Source organism: Amaranthus tricolor, chromosome 3, assembly GCF_026212465.1.
Source record: "Amaranthus tricolor cultivar Red isolate AtriRed21 chromosome 3, ASM2621246v1, whole genome shotgun sequence".
NCBI classification, from domain to species: domain Eukaryota; kingdom Viridiplantae; phylum Streptophyta; class Magnoliopsida; order Caryophyllales; family Amaranthaceae; genus Amaranthus; species Amaranthus tricolor.
In genome coordinates this window covers 19,538,175-19,559,693 of record NC_080049.1, presented here as the reverse complement: position 1 = coordinate 19,559,693, position 21,519 = coordinate 19,538,175, and the positions used below count along the sequence as shown (strand labels likewise).

At 34.0% G+C, this 21,519-nt stretch overlaps 2 protein-coding genes and 1 non-coding gene across 4 annotated transcripts; 1 reads left to right on the top strand and 2 right to left on the bottom strand.

Moving 5' to 3' along the window:
* The first annotated feature begins 593 nt into the window (after positions 1–593).
* LOC130809550 (U5 spliceosomal RNA) lies at positions 594–708 on the top strand. The gene has a single exon (XR_009040853.1). It is a non-coding gene; the product is annotated as a U5 spliceosomal RNA (small nuclear RNA).
* A 680-nt stretch (positions 709–1,388) lies between these two features.
* On the bottom strand, positions 1,389–6,174 carry LOC130807648 (glutamate receptor 3.6-like). Of its 2 annotated transcripts, XM_057672942.1 has the most exons (7): positions 6,026–6,174; positions 5,020–5,332; positions 3,548–4,899; positions 3,170–3,447; positions 3,046–3,077; positions 2,557–2,963; positions 1,389–2,279 (listed from the first exon to the last, which is right to left on the bottom strand). In XM_057672942.1, the coding sequence occupies exons 2-7, from the start codon at positions 5,300–5,302 to the stop codon at positions 1,767–1,769; spliced, it is 2,865 nt and encodes a 954-aa protein (XP_057528925.1). In that variant the 5' UTR covers positions 5,303–5,332; positions 6,026–6,174; the 3' UTR covers positions 1,389–1,766. The 2 variants fall into 2 exon arrangements, with proteins under 2 accessions (XP_057528925.1, XP_057528924.1); XM_057672941.1 differs by lacking the exon at positions 6,026–6,174 and having other exon boundaries at positions 5,020–5,972.
* A 5,218-nt stretch (positions 6,175–11,392) lies between these two features.
* Positions 11,393–19,742, bottom strand: LOC130807647 (uncharacterized). The gene is made up of 3 exons (XM_057672940.1): positions 19,443–19,742; positions 12,395–12,766; positions 11,393–12,073 (listed from the first exon to the last, which is right to left on the bottom strand). The coding sequence occupies exons 2-3, from the start codon at positions 12,764–12,766 to the stop codon at positions 11,507–11,509; spliced, it is 939 nt and encodes a 312-aa protein (XP_057528923.1). The 5' UTR covers positions 19,443–19,742; the 3' UTR covers positions 11,393–11,506.
* Positions 19,743–21,519: the final 1,777 nt, after the last annotated feature.

Sequence of the window (21,519 nt, the reverse complement as noted above, 5' to 3'; positions counted from 1 at the left end):
ATAATACGGAAAAAGGAAGAACACAAGTTCTATACAGAAGAGATTGCATACAGATTATATATATATATATATATATATATATATATATATATATATATATATATATATATATATATATATATATATATATATATAAACTAATTGAAATAAATTGATCTGCGGCTGGCAAAAGCTGACCCGACCTGCTAACCTGATCTGAAATCGACTCGAAATTAGCGGATTTGGGTTTAGATTTTTGACCCAATTAATTAAATGGGTCAACCCGACCTGATCTGTTTATTAAATGGGTTAGGTTCAGGTTGAATATTTAAACCCGAAAAAAACCTGTTTAACCCATTTATTAAATTTAAGATGGATCAACATTTGCCAAATACTTCGTAAAACTAAGATAATACCAATTACCATGTATTGAGGGATTTGTCAGCTGAAGATGACTTTCAATAAGAAAGAAAGTTGTCCCACATCGGCTAAGGGATTTGTCAGCTAAAGATGACTTTCAATAACAAAGGAAGTTGTCCCACATCGGCTATGAAAGATACTAATAAAAGAAAAATCCTTTAAATCACTTCCACAGATCTCATACCAACTTACGCAGCCACGCCGTGAGCACAAAGCGAACTATTCTATCGCCTTTTACTAAGAATACCGTGTGCTCGCTGCATTAAGTGGCATACGTTTATTTTTGGAGGAAGCCTTTAATTAAGGTTAAATGGGTCAAATGACCTGAAATATATGAATTTAATGACCTAAAAAAAAGTAGGTTAAATGGGTCATTAGCAGGTTAATCCGATCTGCTACAGTTCAGGTCGGGGTTTCAATTTTTGACCCATTAATTAAATGGGTCAGGTTCAGGTTAAGGGTTTATTGACCCATTTATATATAATCCGAACCTGAAAATGACCCAACCCGACCTGTTTGACACCCCTATCTGCTATATCTGATAAAACAATTGGTAATTATTTTTTGTAAGTAAATGAGCATACATCAATTAAAAACCTGACTATTAACTTATTTCGATATTGACCCGATCAATAGTTATCCATAACCGATAACTACTCGAAAAATAAAGCTCGAACCCGATCTGTACCCGAAAAAGCCGAACCAATTAGTAATCGATGACAACCCGAGACCGATTGACACTCGACACGAACTTCAACCGACACCGAACTGATGCTAACCCGATAGCTTGAATAACCGATCTCTAACCGAACCGTGACTAACCGACTCGACCCGAGTGTGACCCGTTGTAATACACAGCCGAAAAATAACCGATCCGAAATGCAACCGAACCGAATAACACCCATCCGAAACCGACCCGATCAACCGAATGAACACCTCTAATTGGAAGTATATGCATATATTTTCCCAAGTTCCTTTGGTGTTATTAATTTTTAGGAAAAATAATGTTGAATAATCTTATTTATTGTCTATTCGATGTGCATAATCTCTACTATTGATTATTTATAAATAATTCAACCTTTGTTATTTTTTATTGACATCCCCTTATCACATTTTAACCAACTACCATAGGTATTTACTAACCATTACAGCCACTTCTTTCACCTTATGCTATTTCGTTGGTCTAATCCTACTCCTCTTTGGTAGTAGGTACCTATAATTGTTGGTATAAAATATGGCAAGGGTTATTTGTAGAAAAAATACACAAAGATTGAATTATTAAGAAATAATCGGTAGTAGAGATTATTTACGGCAAATGGACAAAAGTGGGATTAACCAGATCAATTTTTTTTCTAATGTTTATACATCTATGCTTCACTCCTCACACTATTAATAGTTTGATCAGGAGAAAATAGCACATGATTATTACGAATCATTGACAATTCCACAAGGCTAATATTGGATGCATATCCAGGAGTGCTTCCTGCACTTGATTCTTTCTCCATTTGCCTTCTCTTGGATCGCATCTTGATTTGGTCTTCCTTCTCGTCTACAAACGACAGGAATGTCTGAACACGAGAAGACTTTGAGCTCGTTTGTCCACTCGAATCTTTCTCCATAGGAGTATAATGGCGTATGTACTGCTTGATGATCAGTGCAAAATACACTATCAGGCAAAGCAAGCAAGCTATGCCACAAACAAGGAACAGGCCCCAGAAGCTCTTTAAATCAAGTCTGTATACTTCAAGTTTTGTGTCCTTTGAACTGCAAGCTTTTCGATTTAGCCATTTGTCGTTAATCCTTTGCAAGTCACCGTTCTCTGAAAGCTTCAGAAGTGCTGTTGACATATCAACCGCCAAGGGAGAGTCTCGAGGAAATGCCTGGAGAAAAAGGGTATAGCTCAAATTTTTCATGTCTACGAGCAATGATAATGTTAATCATGTTGTATGCTTGAGAAAAAGATTACCAGTTATTCTTGTGAGAGACCGTCTCTCAAAGAGACTGCCTCAAAACAAGAAGCTCGCATTCTTATTTCCTCTGTAATTTGTATCAATTGGGCTATCTAGCCCATATATATAGTGCATCTCTCAGAAAGATCGTCCCTCACAACAATTTGTGAAACATTACGAATACGATAGTGTGAAAACAGATACTTACAAATCCCCAACCATTTCGGGTGAACTCTGGACCAACGATAGTGAATTCACATCTCGATGAGAGGAAAACCTCCATGTATGCGCGCTCATCCACAACTGCAGCAACGCCACCATTCTTGGGACCCTTTTTCAAGGCTTCGGCAAGCTCATCCTCAGAGTTAAGAGGAATGAGAAGCGATTTAGGAATATTTAATTGTTCATTCAAATAATTTACAACAAAAGAACCGTCTTGGTATCCTATAGGTTCTCGGCTTTCTATCAAACTATCTATTCCTTTGACATGTGAAGTAAGTTTTTGTACAGTTAGTATAGAGGTTAGACTTGCTGTGTAACTTGAATTGATGATTAAAACTACGAACAACCATATAATTAGCACAAACCTGCCCAATGTGCTCACAGTAGTCTCCCCTGTATAAGATCGAAAAGTGTAAATTATCAGATATCTATGTCATTCGTTCAAAGGCATGATTGCTAAACTAATGTCGCTTACTGTGAGCGAAGAACCAAGTTGAGCAGCTGAACCTGCAATCAAAAGTAAAATCAATACTAAAAGTTAATCGACGTATTCATGTGAAAGTTACGATTTAGGAATGGTGAAAGCAAACAAGACTTGCCATAACATTGTTGCAATTTGTTTTCTGGGAGGACCACGAAATTCATCGTTTAAACGATGCTCAAGAACCCAAACAACAGCCCCCACGACAATGAAAGATACCCCGGTAACAAACCACATCAATGGAGTAAAAGGCCTTAGGAAAGCCCAGGCATTAGAATCTTGGGTCTTAACGGAGGCCACAACGACTAGACCCGACTCAACATATGGCTGTGTAAAATCTGCATTCCTTGTTCTCTCAGTTGTAATTGAAATGTCACCGATAACAGCATCAAATACCTGAATTATATCAAAGAAAAATCTTATAAGAACATGATCAACTTTCTATTGCTTTAACAGCACAAAGTTGCTTATAATCCATAATGCATTCTATACTTACTCCTGCACTAAGTTTCTCGACGAGCTCATTGATTTTCGGGTTAGTTTTCCCATTTCCATAGGGAACCAATTTATATGGAACAGCATATGGAAACAAATTAACAGCAGTAGTAAACACATCCATGCAGTAGCCGGAGAATGAATCTGTACTCGGTGAATATGAAATGAAATCAAGGTAGTCTACATACCATGGAACCCCTATCCTTAGTTCTTTTCCATTGTGAGGGAAAACCCATCCTCGAGGCTTTTTGGAGGTCTTCCCTGGCCAAACGACAACTGATAGTTTTTCACTTGAACTTGACAGATTCGATGATTTGGAGCGTACAGATTCTGGTGGGTTAAGTGATAACCCTGAAGAATTAGACCAGTATCCTATAGTATTATGACCTGTACCAATCACATTGATGATCTGAAAGGCGGGACGGACCAAATTTCGGTCTGAGTCATATTGAATTCGTCCAGTTAAACCAGTCATTTTGGTATTTCGAATGTGGGATAACAGGAATTCTCCTCCATCAAATCGATTCGTTTCATCGAAGTGCAAATTTTTGTCTTTCAGTTCGCTTAAAAGTAAATTATTAGAGAATGATATGTTTCCTCCTTGATCAAAGTAAGCATCCAAGGCACGAGCAAGGATCCAAACTGTATCATAGGCGAAAAGACCATACGTGTTCAACCCAAATGAACGACTCACATTTTCTTTCCTAACCAAATTTCTCCATCGAGAGACAAAGTTTCTCTTGCGTTGTGAATCATGAGTGTACACACGAAGGGTAAGTAAACCTTGGACGTTATCAAGTGCGCCTTGAGAAAGTGGAGAATACGTATCTATGATATCGCTAAGCCAATTCGTAGCAATCCAAACATGCCCCTTTTCCAACATATGAAGAGACTTAGCAACCTCAAGCACCTCTAGGCCATAGTCATTGTAAGTATGAAGAACAAGGATCCTAGATTCTTGTAGTGAAACCTCATACAAAACATTCCTTATGTCTTCTCGGCTTAGCTGAGAGCTCATTCGAGCTTTATAGCTTATTGTGCATCGCTTCGCAGCCAACTTATCTCCTAGATCAGCAATCCCGTTCCTTCCATAATCATCATCGGTGTAAATGGCGGTTACTTCCCGCCATCCATAATAGTCTATAATGTCGGCTATTGCAGCCATTTGGAAAAGATCATTTTGGGTTGTCCTAACAAAGAAGGGATACTCGAGGGAGGAAAGGGTTGGGTCTGTGGCCGCAAAGGAGAGCAAAGGAACTTGTACTCCCTTTGCAACTTGAGAAACTACATGAGCTACTACGGATGATTGAGGGCCGATTATTGCCACTACACCACTCTTGATAATGGTCATTGCTGAAAACAAGAACGAATAATCCCCCAAAAAAAGGATCGAATCAAAATCAGAATTATTTCATCAAACAAAATTGCAACAAACTACGCGTTCAAAGAAAGAAAAGGGATTCGAGTTTTTACCCTCAATGGCTCCAAGAAATCCGCTATCATTGCTATCCCACATCGAAATGTTAAGGTTGGTTCCATGAAGAATTTCAGGTGAGGAATTTACATCATTCATTGCTGCTTGAATTGCAACCTTTGCAACCTTCCCAATGGTGGAATTGAAGGAAAATATTGCTCCAACATTCACTACTTTAGGTCTAGTTGTAGCATTTCTATCACCCCCAGTTGCAGCTAGTACTCCATTTCCCAATACAGTTAATTCAGCCAATACCAAGATATTTAGTAACCTAAAAATCATTGTAAAATAGAAAAAACTCTAACCAATTCCCTGCACAATTAGAAAACAGAATTACCCAACTGATTTTTTCACTAATCTTAACTTATTTTTTTGGTTACATGGTAGAGAGGTAGGTTGAGCTAAGGGAAGTGTCTGGTAAGAATCAAACCCAAGTTGCTTATAGGAAAAGGGGTACATGCTCAACTGAAAGAAGTCTTGATTCTCAAACTTTACTTGGTTTTACTTGAATATAAATTGAACTTATTTTTTGCAGAATCAGAAAACAACACTAATAATCAGAAAAGATTAAAAAAAACACAACAAGATTCAAGACATAGAGAACTAATGGAATATGGTATGAAATGAACTTGACAAATTACTACACCACATTAAATTTATTTTCGAATCAAAAAGTTTGAATTTTGACAATTTATTTACAATATAATTCTCAAGAGTTCAATCCTAATACCAAAAAAAGATATGTGTAATTTTTAGAAATTGAGAGAATAATTAATTGCTATAAGTCAAATTACATTAAGTAGGAAGCAACGCAACGAAACTAAACAACACTAAATAAAGCTAAACAATGAAGAAGAAAGCAATCAAGTTGTCATTTGTTGCTTAATACTCCCTCTATCCCCCTGGATTTGCACTTTATATTTCAGAAAGATCTCGCATATTCTAGTCAAATGTTGCAAATTCGAAGGGACAAAAAGAGTATTAACTTGTATTATTAAATAGTACCTGTCTTAATCAGTTGATAATGATATTGTTATCCTAAATGCAAATTTACCACATGATATAAATGTAATGAAAGTATGGAACTTTGCAAGAAAACAAATAACCCAGCAATAGAAGTTGGAGTAGATAGATATTTCTTGCATTTTATTTTACAGTACAAAAAAAAAACTTCCAAATGAAAAAAACGAAAGCATTACATAATCTTAAAGCAAAAGAACACACTCACAGACTCACTCGTGGAAATTGCTGAGGGAATAAAAAATAGGATACCCAGGTCAACTTCTGGGATAGCCCCACATTCCCACCCAATCAACATCATCAAACATCAAAGCAAATCTCTTAAGCTATAAGATAGCCCCACATATTTTTCTTTATACTTGCAATTGATAAATTTACTATTGGGTTTATAAAACAAGACCAATATAGAGAATAGTTGATTACATAAGATTCATCTTAAAACCAATTAGTAACAAGAAGAGCAGTCTATCAAATTTATATGTTGATCAATATCTCGTTAATTTTTCAATGTTGAATCACATTTGGGTTATGTTCCAACAACTAATAGTGACATTTTTCCACGTAATACGTCACAAACAGTTGTGAGTATTTCAGAACGAAAATTTTATATTTCTTATAGTTCCTACGTGTTTCACACTAACTTTATTTAAATATTTTTTTTAATTGTTAACCTCTTATATGTTTTTATGAACTTTATTTTAATATTTTTTAATGTTTATAATCCTTACTTATTCTTAATTAAATTTATTATTTAATGAAATAATTTATTTTTATCAAAAAAATCTATTTTTCTTTATTGAACAATGCTTGTGAAAATAGCTTTTAAGGATGATTGCCGATTCATGTTAGGATTAGTTGTACACTAGTACTAGGAATATGCTCCAGTCACATTAATGAGGGGGAAGTCTCCGAGATCCCTCGGTATGCTCTCCGAAGTATATGGAAATGGGCAACTTGGTTCATTTTCGAGTCATACCCATTTACTCCTATCCGGAAATTGCCCACCATCTCATTGAATTTATCTTATTATACAAATTGTTACAAGAGACGGTCTCTCCGGAAAATATATTATATATATGAGCTAAATAAACTAATAAACACAACTAAAGGAAGAAATAAAAATGTGGCTTCATGTTTTGAGAAATATGGTCTTATTATTATTTTTAAAATTTAAAATATGGTCGGGATCAGGGCCGACTTAGACTTTTTAAGGCCCAGTGCGAAAACAAAACAATGAGTTCTTAAAATATGAATATTTTGTTTTTTTTAAGTGACAATTTTTATCGATTACCTTAGAAAATACAATAAATTGAAAATACCAAATTAAAAATATCATTAATTAGTAATACAATGATTATAAGTGAAGAAAATACCAAATTTTATTTACCAGCGAATAACCTAAAAACAAATAATTAGTCATTAACAAGTTTACGAATGACCATTAATATGAAAAATTATTGTCATTTATTATATTATACTTTTTCATTTATGTAAAAATATTCTAGCTCTTTTTTAATATATAAATAAAAATTAAATATATCAAAACATTTAGCCATGCAAAATAACAAGGCTTTGAGCCGTCATTCATACCGCTCTTGTAATGAGTCGGCCCAGGTCTAGACAACTAAAATACAGAGGAAAAGTACTAGGTCACTTATAAACTGAAGAAATTTAAAACTAAAATCAATTGATAGTTTAAAAAGTGATGTATACTCCTCCTTTTCTCCGATGTTGGATAAATCACATGTAGATCACAAATATAAACTTTAACAAGACACGACCCTATTATGCCATCACTTCAACACATCTTATTCTATATTTTATATCTCCTATTTTCCAATTAACTCACAAAACGACAAAAAACTAACCCATTTAGTTCAATTTCGACAGAGTACTATTGAGAACCCTCATTTGTAAATAGACCATAAAATGGTCGTTGGTGTGGATTTTGCGCCTGTTCACTTTTCAATGAGTCATTTTTCAGTACTTGCAACTTCAAATTGAGTCATTATCAATTCGACTTGACTGAATGAGTTAAGGATTTTATTTTGTATCGAATGCCCCAGTAATACGTTTAATACAAAGTCAAAGACTTGGTCCATGAAATAGCCAATGAACCCTTTTGCCATGTACTATGAACCCTTTTGCCTTGAACTTGTCTATATAATTTGAGTTATTTGTCAATGTTGAAAACGGTTTTGATGATGTAGCCATAGAGTTTAGCGGAAGTTAAAAAAAAGTTGATGGTTGGTTTGGAAGTGAGATTAACATTACCAGCATTAATGGGTGAGATAAGAGTTTGAACAATCATTTTTTTTAAGTGTTTGGGAGGAAATGGTTAAGTCGAGACTTGGGAGTGCTAGAAGCACTACCCACCATTATGAGAAGCATCGAAAAAAGACCAAAGCTCTGATACTATGTAGAGAGTTTATGAGAGTTTATAAGAGTTTAGTAAAGTGTTTAAAATAATTGTTAATATCAATCATAACATTACATTGTATTAATATTAGAAAAGAAATATCTAAAATATTACATAGAATAATATAAATACCAAAACCAAATATTACATGTAATATTATAAATTATTCCAAGATAATATCATATCTATAGAATTATCTTGATTGATATGTTGAGATTAAAATGATATGCAATTATATCTCTATTAAAGCTAACTCATTCAAATACCCTCAAACAACCCAGATGACTAAGCCATCCAAAGAACTAAACTTAAGCATTAAAGAGTTTTCTCTAGTGTTCGTTTCATGAATTAACACTTCATTTTTATTCGCTTTTCATATTTAAATTCTCTCTTAATATTTAACGTCTATTTAGCTTAAAACATTCTTAATAGTGACCTATGTAAAAGGTCATCCCACTATTTTACAATATTTCTCTTTTTAAAGTTCATTTTACAACCTAATTTATTAACAATGACCCGTTATAAAAGGTTTTCATCTTATCTCTCATACTTTTTCTCTACCCCATCATATTTTCTCTCCCTTAATTTATCTAATAATTATCTTTATTTTTTTCATAATAATATTTCATATACAAACTTAATATAAGTTTTCATATAATTAAAATAAATCTACTTTTTTATTAATTAAAAAATTTAATCTTTTTATTCAACTAATATTTTTTAATAAATATAAATTTGTAGACATCAATTATAATTAAGCAAAATTCATTAAATTCAAACAAAAATTACAATGCGCATACATAAAAAAAATACATAAATTAAAAAATTAAAATTTTAATTGGTACATTAATTGCGATTCCTTCCAAGCTTTTGTCAAATGTTTTCAACTAAGTCATCTTTTAAGGATAAATGTATTTGTCGATCTTCAACATCATCCTTATTATTTATCATGTATCGATTGATATCAACAATTCTATCTGTGTAATACTCGAACTCATCAATTGAATTCGACATTTTTTGTGGGCTCTCACCCTTGGTTGTGGTGTTAAAACAATCAGGAGGAATAGTATCTTGAAAGACATAATCAACAACATTATCTATAAGTTCATCTTCTTCATCAAAAGATGAAGAAGTTGAAGTGGAAGAGGAAGAGGATTGACCTGGTAAAAAGTCATTATGAAGTTATACATCCAATTAAATATGGATGTGCATATATCTAATAAAGAAAATTGAATATTGAAAAGACTAATGCATGCCAAAAGGTGTTGGAAAGAAAAAGACTAGTGTATGCCAAAAGATGATGTAAAGGAAAAGATTAGTGCATGCCAAAAGGTTATGGAAAGGAAAAGACTAATGCATGAAAACCTTACATAATTAAAACATCATTCTAAAACATTACATAACTAAAATATCCTAATAATAAAAAATACATAATTAAAACATAATAACAATGAATTTGAACCAATCTACTGACGATTGTAATTCTGAAAGTATTGTCCAAGTTGAACCATCATATAACTTTCCATGGCTGAAGAGTTTCCTTTTAGCTTAATGTTTGATAGTTGTCCCAATTCATTCGATATTCTTCCATTTGAAATTGTTTTTGTTTTCGGGCTTCTTTTTATTTTTGAAGTTCCGTCTTTTCCTTGATTGCTTCTGAATTAAGTCAAAGACTCTCTCCAAATGTACTCAAAGCTTGATTTAATTGATCTGTAACCATTTTCCTGTCATGTGAGCCTTAACCTTCTTCACACCCTCAGGGCTAGTAGATGATCCTCCTTGAGGTTCACTTGTTGGTGTTTTGAAATCATCTTTCGTCCTTGATTATTTCCCACTTCTTTCACTACTAACACCACTAGTTGGTTGTTGCTCCAATGGTTTTTTTCATTACTTTTTACCACTTGCTTCTACTTGTTATACTTCCCTAAAATTTTCCATTTGCTCAATCAAGTTAAAGTTACCGCGTTTTCTTTGATAGATTAATGCACTTCTTTTAGCATATCTTCACCTCTCGTGCCCACTCTTCTTCCTCCTAAGAGCCTCCTCATAACTTGTAGACCACTTCAAACATGTTGGAGCAACTCTACCTCAACAACATTTAAGCATGTATACGGTTCTTCGTGGGATCAGATAGGGTCTTTCCATCCTCGCTGCTTCATAAGCTTCCTTAACTTTTTGCCTATTTTTGGCACGTAGACCCAAAAAGATGTTTAACGTCATTTTTACCCATCATAACTATGTTTTTTGAAAAAGAGATGTTGCGATTATCCTTATAGGGTAACTCTTACGAAAATTCGGCCGAAATAAGTACTTTATTACCTATTTTCCAGCACGTAGATCGAAAACAATATTTAACATCGTTTCGAAAAATATCATTAAATATATTTTTCTATCTATGTGTCGAAAAATAGACAAATAAGTACTTGTTTCAACCAGATTTCCGAATGAGTTATCCCATAAGGATAATCGCAATGTCCATTTTTTTGAAAAAATATGGTTATTATGTGTAAAAACTACGATAAAGTGCTAAACACAAGGGTATCATGGTTAATTAGGAAAGTCAAAGATGATTAAGAATAGATCAACAAAAGTCATAAGTGATTAGTAATAGTCAACAGTGATTTAGGCTAGTCAAAGGTTATTTGGGTTAGTCAACGGTCATTGGACTTGAATGGTGTAGACTTTTTAATACTTTGGAGGTTGTAATTCACAAAAATAAATTTAAGGCTATAATTCACAAAAGTCCTAGATTTAAAGGCTGTAATTCGCAATTTATTCTATTTTTTTAAGTCTTAGAATGATTATTTATACCTTTAATTACTTACAATCTTAAATTGATGAATTAGACAAATAGACTAATTATATAAGTTCGTCTTATGGTAAAACAATTTCATACAAGACTTGTTATAAACTACACAGAAAAGTGAGACAAATTTAGTAAGAGAGGATAAATAGCAGGTAAGTAAATAATGTGGGCATCATAACGTGAATATTTGATTTTGAGTTGGCTAATAATCCTAATATTTAACAAAGTAGCAAAAAAGGATCTACTCTAACGTGTCAATTTCTAAATGAACAAATATGATTTTGTACTCATCAGGCATGCTAAAGAAAACCTGAACCTTCTTATCATCTTGACCAATGGAACGAGCAGCTTTCACTACTTCCACAGGACACAGTCCTGGAAGAGTCATCAACACACTGAATAACTTCTTTCTGTGTTCACTAATTTCCACATCATACGACGAAGTTTTTTTCATGTTCATCATAGTCAAGGTCAAGTCCTTTTGAGCTTCAGCAAGACTTTTGATAGTCTTCGACATTTCCGTAAATTCCGATTCTGAGGGATCGACATCCTTGGATGAGGATCTCTTACACTTTTCGAATCTAGCTTCAGAAGATGGAAGCGTGATCGTGCTTTGGGTCATGGAATTAGCGTCCTCCCTCACATTTGACTGTGTCTCGCAGTTCCTGATGTGGTTGACAGGAACAGCTATCGCTTCTGAATTTAACCGAACCCTTTTCCTGCTCGGCATTCTTTTTCCATAAATTTCGCATAATTTGTCGAAGTGCACAAATGGCTTCATAAACAAAGACGATGCTCCCTCATGATCCTGTTCACTCATATAATAAGCTCATATTGGCAGAAGTAATGTGAATATACATTCTTTCATTTCTTTTTACACAAATTCTTGTATGAGACGGTCTCACCGTGAAACATGCCTCATACTTGGGTTAAATAGTCTAATAATAATAACTTTTAGCTTATGAGCTTCTTGTTTTATGGTCGTCTCACTGTGAGACGGTCTCGTACAAGACAGACTGTTATTTTAATGAAAATCAAAAGAAATATGAAGTCTTTATTTAATGAAAATCAAAACAAAACACTACTAACAACAACCGGAGAGTATACAAAGACGAAGTTCAAACCATACCTTGGCCCAAGATAAAAATGCTTCTTTATTGCCAACCACCATTTTTTGTTCATCATCCCACCAAAACGCGCCATCAGTATCCATAATAGCCAGTATATAGGCGAGGTGCCTCTTCAAGGTCTTAATCTTTGATTCAATGTGAGGATCAGCTTTCAAACCACAACCAGGTAGTTTCAGTTCCATTTGTTTCTCTACATGATAGCAGTATCCGTTCTTGTAGCCATGGTCAGTTTTCCAGCTTGTACCATTTAACTCGGAAAGAATATCAATTAGAGTAGCTTCCTCCCTAACATTCCAGAACTTTTTGTTTTTACCTCTTCCCCTGACAATCACGGGTTGCATAGTATTTGGCCCTGGTTCAAAATTTAACATCTGCAAAGTGAACAGACCAAGTCTCACAATGAGTACACATAACACAGTTCAGAAAAACGGGAAGGAATACAGAAGTACTAATTACATGGTATATGTAAACCAAGATTGAAATTCATTTATTTGAATAAAGTTCAGGCATTTAAAGCAACCAAACAATCGCTTCGACACTCAAAAAACGAAATTAGTTTAATTTAATCTAGATTAATGTATGAAAATGGGAAATTGGAGTAGAATAAATTTAGAACGGAAATCCAGACTTTGCACAAATAAGTTCAGAATGATAGATATATGAGAAAATCATTGTTTTGTCAGCACTGTGTCAAGTGTAAACAAAATTCCAAAGACACAAAGGTAAAAGCTCCTCAATCCCTTATAACTTGTGGATTTCCACGGAATACGATGTCAAGCAGTAGAAGCCCCAATAAATATCTGCATAGACATCATCGACATCAAACAATATAGTATCACTCTACTCTTCGTCAAAAGTTAAAATCCACTTCTCATCCAACAAAATGAAATGGACATTTTAAGTAAACCAAATTTTCGCACCTGTATTGCACTTGTTAAAAATGGCTAACTAAAACAAGACAACCACCTAAGCCCCCAGAAGTCAAATTTTTACAATATTTTAATGTACTAGGATTAACACGATATTCAAACCTCTAAAAGTTCCATAGAAGGTCCTCTTCAACAGCCCCATGATCACGTTTCTAATGCCCTATTTAGTTGAGATTGAGGAACACGGTGTGAGCTTAAAACCACCAAAACACATGTATGTTTTTTGTTGAGAAAAATATGGAGGTTTCCGAAATCACCTAGGCATGGTTTTTGCAACTAACAGGTGAGGTTGCATTCAAACCCCCACCAAAAAATCCCTCCCAAACTGCTCATAAAAACTCCCCCTCCCATTACTTCCAATTCAGCAGCCAACTCTGATTCCACCACCATCCTTCCCTCCCCATTTTTCTTACAAACTTGCAAAAAAAACTGCGTTTTCATCACCATCCACCCCAAAATCCAGCTACTTTCCCTCTAAACCAACACTGTTCAAACTGTTGAATTCTTTAATGGGGTCCACTGCTGCAACCAGCAGCTAAAATGGTGAAGCGGGAGGAGGGGGACAGTTCAATCACAAAAGAAAGATGAAGAGAAAAGGAAGCCAAAGAAGACCATGAAGGGAGAACGAGAAAGAATAGGTGTAGAATGTACACCACTGAGGTGCGATGGTAGGAGAAGGTCTAGCAGAACTGGCACTCAACATATGAGGTGTATCTATCATTATTTTCTTTCCTGGGATTTCTACACAGTTTTACCATATACTCTGAAAGTGAGGGTGTTTATGTTTATAAAAATAAGTTCAATTCCAGTTTTAAGTATGCACAGCAAGTGGTACAGTGCAAGGAATTGCAAGACCTTGAGCTTTCCTAGGTGGCTTGTAGGAGACTTTGTTGCCAAGACTGTTCAAATCCCCTAGATGATTTCTTTTCACTTTCCTTTTGAGCAGGGAAATGTTTCATGCTTTGTTGAGAAGAAAAGATATAGAAGGAGAAGGTGGAAGGAGAGGAGTAGAAAATCAGAAGCACAAGAAAGTGATGGAAGGTGGAGGCAATAAGGAGAAGAGATAGGGGATCATCTGCAAAACACTTGTAACAAGTATGGATCCCAATTCCATGCATGGGAAATGGGAAAGATTTGAAACAAATTCTGAGCAAAAGAGACCCAAAGGGACAAACCTCATATGCTTTTATAGAAACATCAAAGCAGTAGCATACTAGACAAAGAAGAAATTATGTAGCTATAAGACAAATGTCCTTCGTAGAAACCATAGGAAAGAGCACCTTGGAAAATTTTCCTTTTGGTTTAAAGTTAATGGAAAGCCAATGACCACTTTTCCAGATTAACAAAACAATTAAAAACACAATCAACATAATCGAATAACTCTACTAACACTTTCGAGTCTTTTTTTATCAGAATATTTCTGAGTCGTCCTGCTTACTGCAGGTAAATAGTTCCAAGTTAACAAAACATATAGAAAACTAAAAACATAACGGAAACCAATTGCGCATCACTTCTCATGATTGTGAGTCTCAGATGGGTGATGCAAATGGCTATTCAACCAAATATCAAGATCAATGTAAGCTCAAAAACCTTTGTAATGAAGTTAGCCAAAGATACAAGTAGACATGGGCAAACGGTCAATCAATCGGGTTTCGTGTCGGATCAGTTTTGATCGGATCATTTTCGTGTCGAGTCAGTTTCAGGTCGGATCACTCCGGGATTCAGGTAGTTTTGAATTGACCTAACGGGTTACCATCATGGTTATCAGAATCTCGATCCTGATCAACGATTTTACGATCCTACGATCTAAAATTTAGGCGACCGATCTGAATCGTATGTAGGATTTTAATGTTGGTAGAATCGTACGATCCTACATAGCTCTAGGATTTAAGTGGTAGGATCATAACACGATTCCACAATCCTACGATCTTAAGATCCGATCCTACAAGGGTAGTTTCAATCATACAAAAATTTTATATAATCTAGAAATTACTTATGTATATATATGTATATATCTAAACAATTATATCAATATGACTAAAGTTCAAGTTTTTCTTGATTCACATTTTAAAAATGATTATTATAGGTAGTCTTTTACAAAACTTAATAGTTGAAGTCAAATAAGTGTTAATTTAAACCTTAAAACTTAAAAACAGAACAAATACAATTGAAAATCAGTTATTTAAAGCATGTTAATGCGTATTTGTAGAATCACACGATCTTACGATCCGATTCTACCGATTTCGATCCTAACCCCTCAATGATCCTACGTAGAATCTCGATCCTAATAACCTTGGTTACCATTTTTTTCCTGTGTTAACTTTATAAAAAAATTGCGGGATTTCTTATTTTATTATTAAATTTGAAAATAAATAATCTTTTTTTTTGAAAAATTATTCACACAATAGCACTTAGCCAAATCACTATAAAATAGCTAAACAATTTCTAGACGAACAAGTAACAATAATTCAACACAAAGATACAAAGTCTAATACATGACATTACAAAAAAAAAATATTCAAATGACTTAAACATAATACAACAAATTAAATATTAAGAGTACAAAAGTAAAGAACATGTTAAATAAAGAAACATTAGTTTTTTTTGTTTTGTGCGCACAAATAGAGAAGTTTTACTCCCTTTTTTTAACAACTGCACAACCCAATGACTGTCACATGATTCACTAATCTCCTTGTGAATCGTGAATCAAAAAAGCAAATGACGGTCGGTTTTGGGCTATTTTAGGGTTGAGTGAATTGCGAATTCAAAAGCTAATTAACTGGCGAATTATGTAACACTAGTCCAATCCAACCCTAACCCAATTGACCTGTTTTTTTAACGATTTTTTCGAGTTCGGTTATTTTTCATTTTCGGGGCAAAATTTCCAGGTTTCAAATCAATTTTCGGATCGGATCAATTTTGCTAGGGCTAAATACAACTGTACAACTTAATTTCATACACTTCTTCCATGGAAAAAAATTGCAGTCACGGATTCATTTGCATAAACAATCAGGGGGTCGTGGAAAACAACTTTAACAAAATAATAACACAAATCGCGGCTGATGCAGTGTGAAGTTTTGGACAAAAAATCATATAAGGATGCTTTGAACTTAAAATTACATTTTGGCTGTTGAACTACTATTATTATGCAATAATTTGCCCATAGCTATTATAATGGCACTATATGAGTTACTTTTAGTGGATAACTTATTAAATAGGAAAAATTGACATTAATAATCCAACCTTTTACTCATCTGCTGTAAATAATCCAACATTTAGATTATTTTCTAATAATCCAACATTTACCTTTAGTTCACTGTGAATAATCCAACTTTTATTTTAGTTTGCTAGAAGCATACCCTATTATTACCTATTATTAGTAATACGGTATGTTGTGGGCAAATTTATCACAAAAGTTGGATTATTAAAAAATAATCCAAAGGTGGGATTATTCACAGCGGACGAGTGAAAGGTTGGATTATTAATGTCAATTTTTCCTATTAAATATTAGTTTATTTGAACTTAATTAACTTATTAATTAAGTGTTTTGTATTACGACTAAAATTATGAGAAGCTATAAGTTAAGTGATCTTTAATAATTAAGGTCAATGGTTATTAATGGAAATTTAAACAAAATACAAATAACGTTATAACCGTGAAATATCGAGCGTTACATGCTACGTAAAGTTCAATGATGCTTTTCGACCATAAAACTCAAACAACGCAATGTAAAATTGGATTTAACATCACGAAAACTCTCAAACAAACAGTCGTTACGTAACGCAACATAACGTAACATGGAGGTTTTATTCCATGCTTCTTACATGAAAATTACACATTATGGAACTTCAATCATGAGCTAAAATTCTTCTAGGATAAGAACTAAAATTCCAAAATACTAATATAAAACTATGACCTCTCGCCCTCCAATCTACCAAACATTTTATTTTGTACCATCAATGCCAAATAGTGATGAACACGACTGTTAAAGCAAGTGCCACTATTCATAACAACGACGTTAACTTCAAACACTTAGTCGAACATACTTTGTCTTGTACTTCGGAGAGGGTCGATAAAAATGTGTCGTATGTCGATGATTTAAGGTTTGGAACGATACACGAGGTGTTTAACATGGAGCATTTGAGGCTCCATTGAAGTGAGGAACCATGCCTTGAACAAGGTAAGGCATGGGTTGGGCTGGTGCTCGAACAAAGCAACAAGGAAAAGCAAGAAAGAAGGTGCTCGACAAGGTACTAATTCCTATGCTCGTTTGAGCACTGTGCAGATCAGCAAACAGAAGGTCTCTGGAAGGTGTGCTCGTTCGAGTACTCTGAAGGCTCGTTCGAGCAGTTGTGATCACAAGGTTAAACGGCTAGTTTTGATCAGTTTTGTGCATTAATTTAGAATTGTATTCCTTGGTTAGTGGTGTGTTTATTGCCATGTTAAATGTAATACTAATTGTGGGTGTTAATTGGGTAGATAATTATGCGATGGTTCATTGAATGTGGTTCTATGAAAGATGCTTTTCTTCATCTATAAAAGAGAGCATCATTCATAAAAACAAATCACCACAAACACATATTGTTGAGAGAGTTATTCTTTGTTGAAACTTGAGAGTGTTCTACATATAATTAGTATTTTGTGATCTTAAGAGAACTGTTCTCAAGATAAGAGGAGGTTTATTATACTTGTAATTGTTGAATTCAATATAATAAACTACATTTGAGGGGGAGGTATCCAAGATATCTAAGATACCTCATAAACACTTGTGTTCATCTTTTTGCTTTAATTTTCATTTTGTTTTTCATTGTTAAACCTCTTTAAAGCTTTCATTTCAACGACAATTACAGAAAAAGAAACACAAAGAATTCCAAATTCCACATTCAAAATCCCTTATTTCCCTCCTCTTGATGTAAATAACTTATTTCCCCTAGTTACCTAACGGCATAATGCCATAATTTTCCATTGAATGCCATAAACATCTTCCATATTCCATTTGCATTTTCATATTTAGATTACATACCATATCTGATCGATATATAGTTTGACTAGTTTCCGTTTTTATCCATCAATTTTGGTATTGAATTCAAACAAAAGGATCAATAGTTTTATGTCCATGTCTACCAAGAGGCCTTTAGATCTTAGTTTAAAAAAAATGTGGGCATGCTAAGGCACTAAGGCCTAGCAAAGGCTCTAGTATTTGGGTGTAAAGCGTCTAAAACATAGAAAAAAAAACAAATTAAAACACCAAGTAAAGGCTCTAGCATTTGGGTGTGAAGCTCTAAAACATAGGAAAAACAAACAAATTAAAACACTGATTAAAAAGAACAGAAAAAGAGGAAAAGGAAAAGGAAAAAAAACATAACGGGTATTTGTCCACATCCAAGCTTCTTCTAAGGCAAAGACCAAAAGGCTATAAAAGGCGCCATGAGGCGCACGATTTAGGCGCTATAAAGCATTCTAAAGTGCTCAACTTAAGAAATCATCTCACCAAGTCCTAGCAAGGTGCCCAAGCTATAGGCTATAGCTAGCCCAAGGAACACTTTTTGTAACTAAGCTTGAAATCTTCAACATGTTAATCTGTGTTGTTCTAGGTTGCTTTGCTATAATTTACTTGCATCTTTCGAACAATATCTTTATAGAATTCAGACTTTGAAGTATCAATGTGTCATTTGCAATCTCAAGCCACATTCACTAATACACAATTCCTACTAGACAATTGCAAAAAATGACAATCCAAAACAGAATTATTAATATAATCTATATTTGCATGTCCTATTATCATAAAATCCAACTCTAGAAAAACAAAAAGTCTCATAATTCCTTAATTTTTAAGCAGAAAAAAGGGCTCGTCCCACAGTTCATTGGGCACTCACCTCATTCAACAATGTGCTGTGCACCAAACAGAAACAATGCAATCACAAAGATAATCGTAAAATTTAGAAAATAAATTAACTTGGGCAATCAGCAGAAGATTTGTTCGACCCACACAAATTCAGTCAACAAGACACAAAACCCATAAAGCAATAAGAATTCCCTCCATCAATTTACTGTAATGAACATAAAGATCTAACAAATAACACTTGTAGGAAAATACAGAAGAATTGAAGTGATAAACCTGAGTAGATAATCGAGAAATCTGTGGCACAAAGAACTGAGAAATGAAGGAAGGTGAAAAATGAGATGGCTTCTTTAACCCGCTATCTTCTCAGGTAAAGCGCTCACGAACAAAGCATCAGAAGGCGACGCTTTTTCAGGTTTTTCTTTCGCAACGAAGGAATTTTGGCAGCAAGAGTGGAAGAATGGGGATTTTGCCGAAACTCATTCTCGCCTCCTTATGACAATTATAAAAGGAGTATATACTTTCTTCATTCCTATTTTATGTTCTAAGAAGGGAAACTTTGAATGGCCATTAAGAATTTTTCTAAAATGATCCTAGTTAGAACTTAGAAGTACTATATGTTTATTGAGCTATAGATATAATTTTATCTAAATTAAATTTTAACAATTAGTTTACAAATTAATAACATGATAAATTGTTGACCATATAGTTGTAATTTAATCTCATTATACTACATGCCTTCAAAAAATTTAATATGCAACTAAATTTGTTATGCGATTGCATGAAGCGTATATAATGCGGATATAGAGTGAATGGAAGGCGACTATAAAGATGGACTACCCGTGATGGATATACCATTATGGTCATGATTATTAAAATCTCGATCCTGATCTACGATTAAACTACTCTTCGATCCAAAAATAGACAACGATCAAAGCTTAAATAGGATCTTTTAATTATGGTAGGATCGTACTTCAATCCAAAAATAGACAAACGACCAGAGCTTAAGTAGGATCTTAATTAAGGTACGATCCTACCAAGATCAATAATATGGATGATAAGAACATAACATAATTCTACAATCCAACGATCTGATCCTACAAAATAGTCTAAATAATAAAAGTATCTTATATTATAGCTTTTACTTACATAAAAATATAACTTAAAAATATATCATCATTGTGATTATGAAAATTCATGCACTTATTCATTCGTAGTTCAAAAATGATTATTGAAAGTATTCCTTTCAATCAATTAAAAGATAAATGCAAATAAATCTTTATTTACAGCTTAAAACTTAAAAAGTGAACTAATATGAACAAATATAACTGATAATCAATCTGAAACAGTCACATTATTAATGAAATTTCATTAGTCGTTTTTAGTGCCGAAATTTTTTTTATATACTTGTTCGTTACTATATTATAATTTAATTAGTGATGCTAGTAATTTGAAAATTTTCTATGATGATTAGAAACTTTTTAATTCGTAACGTGGTTATAAATCGTAACAAGTAATGTAAACTTTGGAGGTAAAACTTAAAGTTGAGCAACTATCCATAACAGTTCGAAAAAATTATAATTATAACCCGAGCATATTATTCAACCATGATGGGAGTAATTTAAATATTTCATACATGTATACAAGTGATTTTAAACATGAAATACAAATTACATAACTTTCACATGTACAATAATTTTTACCCAAACTTTAAACTATTTTAGATAAACCTTTCATACACTATAATAGACCAAATTGAGGATAAAAAGCACCCCAAATCAGCAGCACCCAATATGGTTGTCCCCAATCCCCTTAGTAGCTCCTTGTTAACTTACACACTAAAGCTAATCATACTACACAAAACCCCTTTTATTCTACCCAAATCTTGTGTTAGGGATGGTCATGGGGCGGGTCTGGTCCGGGTATGGACAAACCCGGACCCGGACCCGGACCCTTTTATTTTTTATGGATCCAGACTCGGATCCGGACCCTTAGGGTCCAAAATTTTCAGACCCAGACCCAGACCCTATAGATCTAACAGGTCTAGGGTTCTTAATGGGTCTTATACAAAGCCTCTTTAATTTGTCAAAATTGTACCTTTTGTGAGTCTTTTTGTATTTTTGTGAGCAGCTTATTATCGTATTGCAAACACTTGTTCGAGTCCATAAAATTCAAATACAAAATAATTACTAAAACGTAAAAACTAGACCTGATCATGGGCGGCCCGGCCCGAAAAAGTGAGGGTTTGGGTACCAAAATATGGCCTGATGAGCGGGTTTAGGCAGAAAATAAGTGGCCCGAATTTTTTTGGGACGAGTTTGGGATTGGTGTTTGGCCCGCGGGCCGGCCCGGC